Source organism: Monoraphidium neglectum (genome assembly GCF_000611645.1).
Source record: "Monoraphidium neglectum strain SAG 48.87 unplaced genomic scaffold scaffold03566, whole genome shotgun sequence".
Taxonomy (NCBI): Eukaryota; Viridiplantae; Chlorophyta; class Chlorophyceae; order Sphaeropleales; family Selenastraceae; genus Monoraphidium; species Monoraphidium neglectum.
Genome location: NW_014010063.1, coordinates 1,318 through 6,737, shown reverse-complemented (window position 1 = coordinate 6,737; position 5,420 = coordinate 1,318). Strand labels below are relative to the sequence as shown.

The 5,420-nt window shown below is 66.4% G+C and overlaps 1 protein-coding gene across 1 annotated transcript; it reads left to right on the top strand.

Annotated features, from left to right (window-relative positions):
- Positions 1-2,885: 2,885 nt before the first annotated feature.
- On the top strand, positions 2,886-4,544 carry MNEG_13004 (hypothetical protein; the record flags this gene model as incomplete). Its single annotated transcript, XM_014038524.1, has 4 exons — positions 2,886-3,023; positions 3,351-3,499; positions 3,787-3,946; positions 4,473-4,544. 4 exons carry the CDS (start codon positions 2,886-2,888, stop codon positions 4,542-4,544), a joined length of 519 nt encoding a protein of 172 aa, XP_013893978.1.
- Between the last annotated feature and the right edge of the window lie 876 nt (positions 4,545-5,420).

The window sequence follows — 5,420 nt, the reverse complement described above, 5'->3', positions numbered from 1 at the left end:
CCGCGCCCCCCGCGCCGCTGACCGCCAGCCCCAGCACGCGGCGTCTCCCCACGCGGCGCACAGCACACATGAGGGGTCCGTCCCCTCATTCCAACCCACATTCCCCAGCCCCTGCCCCAGCCACCCCCCTCCGCACCTTGATACCCGTGAGGCACTTCCCATCATGGTATAGAACTATCTTGGTGATCCACCCGGCGCGCTTGGCTGCGCGGCGGGGGGCAAATGGCAGGGCGCGGCCCGGCGGTCGGACGCGCGCGGCATTCACAGCTACGCCCGTGCCCGTGCGTGCGCGCGTGCGCGTGTTCACCTGAGGCCCAGCCTCGCGCTCGTGCCGCGGGCCCCGCCTGCTTGCTAGAACGCAGGGCCGCGGCCGCACGCAGGCGCGGCGGGGCCGGCCGGCGCGCCCCCGGGGCGCCGCACTCGGACGCTCGTCGGGCGGCCGTGCAGGCGCGGCGCGCGCGGCTGCGGTCCGCCGGCGGCTCACCCGTCTGGTCAACCGCATCGCCGCACTTTGACCCGATCAGCGGAGTGTCGCCCTTGATCTGGGGACAGGTCGCCAGCGCGGCTGCGCGACGCGGCGGCGGGCGCGCGGGGTGGGCAGGGGGGGCGTGGGCCGTGGGCCATGGGCGCAAAGCAGGGTGCAGCGGCGGCGGCGGCGGCCTGGGGCGGGGGTGCACAGGCGGCAGAGGCCCGCCCGCGGCGTCCGTAGTCAACCGTCTGCGGACGGGTGGGGTGACGCGGCGGCGGCGGGCGCCGCGCGGGCGGGCTGCATCCGTGGACGAGGGCTAGATTTCTCACCGAGCGAGCTGGGGGCCGCCGAGGCGAGGGCCACCAGGGCTGCGAGCGCAAGAGCGCGCAGCATCCCCGCTGACCTGCGGGGGTGAGAACGCACCGGAGGCGGGCCTCGCGTCAATGGCTGGGGGCTGGTGCTGCCCTACAGCTGGTATAATCTGCGTGATAGCTCTGCTGATGTGCATGGTTTATTTTGCACCCGCTCAACGGCGGTGGGCGAGCGTCGCCAATCGGAACCCGGGTGCTCAGGAGCCCAGCGGCTTGGCCGCCTGGCTGACCTGCGCTAACTATCCACAAGGAGTGTGTCAGTCTGTCGAGCCCTAGCTCAGCGACGATGGCACCGTGTGCTGCACAGGGGGGATGCCTCCGCTGCAGTGACGATGGCAGTGACCCGTGCTGCTCGACAGCGATAAAATCAAGTCCGCTAATCAAATTCCTACACCGGCGCAAATGACAACGCGCTACGCTGACAAGAGCCCACTGTGCAACAGGAAGTCACCCAAACAGCCCAGAGCGCCGCAAGTGCCGGGCCGGAGCTGGGACTGCATGTGCAGCTTTCCGCATACACACCATTGGGATATGTAAGGCCCCTGAGCTCAACAATCCCTTACTAATTTTTGTGCGAGAGGTCCGGACGGCAACGAGAGGCTGCCGAGGCACTGGGGTGGACAGGAGGCGCGGCTGTTGGGTGACGGCGCAGGATGCTGCACTTGCATGGCAGTACAGCCGTGGGGGGGCAGCTGTGGCGGCTGACCTGGAAGCTGTATACACACAATACGCTGCAGCTGCACATCAGAACACCCGCGTACCCCTGCACACCCAACGTGTTTCATTGCGACCCCCAACCGCACAAGCAATGAAGCCAGTCGACCTAGCTTGTTTTGCTCCTTGGAGCGACCACGCCCAATGTTGATCGTATTATGGTGACGTGCGGCTCTCAGGTCAGGATGGTTGACTGCATGCCGTGTGCAATACGCCCCCTTCTGAGAAGCCTGCCCAGTCCAGCTGCCGCACGACGTGCTTGTGCAGCGACGGCGCCATCCGTTGCATAGCGACAGCAGCTCAAGATTGGCACAAGAGAACCAGGCTGTGGAGGGGCTTCTGCCGCGAGCAGGGGGCATCCATGGGCACTGTAGTCACAAAGTCCAGCCTGGCGCAAAGCCTTGCGCCGCGCCGCGGCCTGGCAAGTTGCCGCAACGTACGGGCAGCCTGGGCGGTGTGATGTATGAATTACACCAGAGGAGTATGCTGAAACTAATTCACGGGCGTGCCAAGGCAGGGGGTCGCTGTATGATAACAGATTCGTGCGCTGTGCGTGCTGGGAGCCTGTCAGTAAGCAGGGGAGGGAGTGCACATAGCGTAGGCGAGAGCGCATGGTACCATATGTGTGTATCTCTTGTTTATGTTTTTGGAAATTGATTGTATTCAGGTCCAGCGCCCTCAGGAAGAGCACAGCGTCGCGTGCTCTCACATTCCAAAAGCATTTGCATCGCCGCGCTGCCGGCCGCCATCGGCATCCACCTGCCTGATAACTACGTTCGCAAGAGTATATACCATTTTGTGTTGTGTTATCGAGTGCTTTTCTCAACATAGTTCATGCAAGTCACATTGTAACAAAGTCGTCATCAGGGCCGGCCGCCATATCTTAGTGGATTGAATGCGTGAAAAACTGATGTATTAGTCTGTCCAGAGTGCTAGCGGATACCCTGGCGGGATAGTCGATCCGCGGTGGTGAGCAATTCTGTGGCCGTTCGATGCAGGCAGAGATGAATGTACCATGTATGTGAGGCTGAAGTCTTGTACTCTCAATGCGCGCTGCTCTGCGGCCTGCTGATGTCAGTCACACCAAGCCGCTCGTGCCGTGGCTGCCGCCTCCGCTCCCCTGCGCCATGCGCCCGGCCAAAGCAGCATGCCCGCCGCGGCCGCACCTGTGCCGCCGCATGCGGCCTTCTCTTCGCACCCAACTCCCCAACTGCGCGCCATGCACGCCATGCACGCCAACCCCCAGCGCGCCAGCGCCCGCCGCCTTCCGCTCAAGCCCCTCGAACCTGACACCGCCCCCGGCAGCGGGGACGAACGCCACTGCTGGGGCCATGGTGCCCGATCCCGCCGCCGCCGCCACCCTGGCGGCGGCTGACGCGGTGCCGTTCTCGCGTCTAGTGTGGTGGTCAACCATCCCCGTCATCAAGGTCTTCATAATGGGCCTCTGCGGCGCAGCGCTCGCGCGGCAGGTGCGATTCCCCCACTGCCCCCTGTTCACTCCTGGAGGCGCGAGAGTGCGGCAGCGGCGCCGTCCCCGCCTGGGGCTGCGCGCCGCCTCCTGCGGTTGGGGGCTCGCAATCAGAAGCAGCAGACGGCGAGCGCCGGCGCGCGCGCGGCCCGGCGCGGGGCTCGTCACGTCCGCGCGGGGAGGCAGTCTTCGGCCCGCAGCAAGGAGGCGTCGCGCGGCGGCAACCTGCACAATGCGCACACAGACACGCTCTCTTTCTCCGTATCTCTCTCTTTTAAACACACACACACACACACACACACACACACACACACCCCTAACCCCGCAGGGCGTCCTCGATTCCGACGGCCGCCGCATCCTCAGCCGCCTCACCTTTGTGCTCTTCACGCCCTGCCTCACATTCGACAAGCTGGCGCCAGTGCTTTCCGCCGACAACCTCCTGAAATGGATGCCGCTGCCCATAAACGTGGCGCTCAGGTGACCCTCGGCCGCGGCCGACGCCTGCCTGAGCCCTCCGCCTCATCCCAACCCCGGGCTTTGAGTTCATCGTTCACCGGAGGCGCTTCCACGCATCAACTGCGTTACCTTGTTGAAAGGCGTCTGCTGCCGAAACACCTCTTGAAACCCACACCCCTGTCGCCCCAGATCTCCTGCCCCGTCGACTCCCGCTCCCGCCAGATCCTGCCATCTTGCCTCAAATCGTGAATTATTATGCCCGCGAACGCCCAACCGCCGCAACCAACCCCTCCCCCTCACGACCCCAGCGTCGCCGTCGGCCTCGCGCTCGGCGCGGCCCTGGCGCCCGCTGCGCCGCCCTGGTTCCGGCGCCACGTGGTGGCCGCTACTGGGCTGGGCAACGTGGGCAACCTGCCGCTCGTGCTGGTGGCAGCGCTGGTACACGAGGCGGGCGGCAGCTTAGGGCAGGTGCGCTTTTACGCGGGCCCTTGCGCCCCGCACCCTCCCGGGCTTGTGCCTTTCCACGGTTCGCGCTTTTGGGCTTCCATGGGGCAGGGGCTCCTGGGAAGGGGGGGTAGAGCACACTGTGCAGAGTGTTGTCATGATGGTGGCCACCCACCCACGCGCCCGGAGCTTCCTGAGGCTGCGGGGGGGGGGGGCGCAGATTTTGGGGGCCTGGCGTTGGGACGGGAGGAAGCCGGGCAGCGGGTGTCTGCTGACGTCAGCAGGTCTGCTGACGTCATCGGCCACAGCCTCACCCCCCCTCGGAACCACCCCCCTGCCCAAATTCTCAATCGCCGTCATTTGTGATGTGTTCACATCAAGGACCAGCGATGGCTTGCCCGCAGAACCTGTGCATGATGCACACAGCAGGCTGCACTGAAGCTGCCTCAGTGTGAAGCTGCTTGGGATGCGTCAGTTCCCCTCGACCCAACCCACGTAACACCCCTCACATACAACAAACATTCTGTTTCCTTTTGCTGGCGCCTCGTAGGACGCAACTGTGGAGAGGGGGGTGGCCTATGTGGCTCTGGGCATCGTCGTCGCCAACTTCTCACACTTGTGAGCGCGCGCTCGCTGAGCCGGCGACGCGCGAGCTGGGGCGACGCGTTGCATGCGGGGCGGGCTTTCCGCCGCCGCGTCGGCGTGTCGCCGGCAGGGGAGGAGAGTTGGAGGAGGGCGGGCCGGGTTCACGCTTGCTTGTCATTCCTTTCGAGGGGAGGGGAGGAGGCTGTCAGAATGCAGGATGCCGAAAGCCAGGCCGGCTCGGCAGGCGTGAGCGTCGATGTACCTGGCATCTAAGGAGGCAGGTGCACGCTCGACGCCAGGGAACTCGGCCGCTCATGTCCCTCCCTGCCCAGATTGAGTCGGGTGTGGTTGTTAATCCCAACCCTCCTCCCCCTCCCCTTCCCCATCTCCAACTCCCCTATCCCCTGCCACCCTCCGACCCCTGCAGCACCATCGGCATTCGCCTGCTGCGACCCGCGGCCGCCGTAGAGCCACTCGCATGCTCAGCGCAAGCGTCGCCAGCTGCGCCGGCCCCGGCGCCGCCTGCCGGCGCCTGCGCCCACACGGGCGAAGGCAAGGCGGAGCCGCGCGGCCGCCCGGCCGGGCCCGCCGGCGGCGGCCTCGGGGGGCGCGTGGACAGCGATTGCATGCTGCTCAAGGGGGACTGGCAGCAGCAGAAGCAGCGGCAGCAGCAGCAGCAGCAGCAGCAGCACTGCTGCGCCGGCAGCAGCGACGCCGGCGGGGCCTCGACATCGGGCGGCGGCGGGGGGGGCAGCAGCGCCGGCGGGACGCCGCGCTCTGCCGCGGACGCAGCGGGCGGCGCTTTGTCCCCGCATGACGGTGGCGCACGGGGTGGGGAGGAGGAGAAAAAGGAGGAGGAGGAGGGGGAGCTGGTGTGTTTGCTGAGCCGCGAAGGACGCGGCGCCAAGGGCGG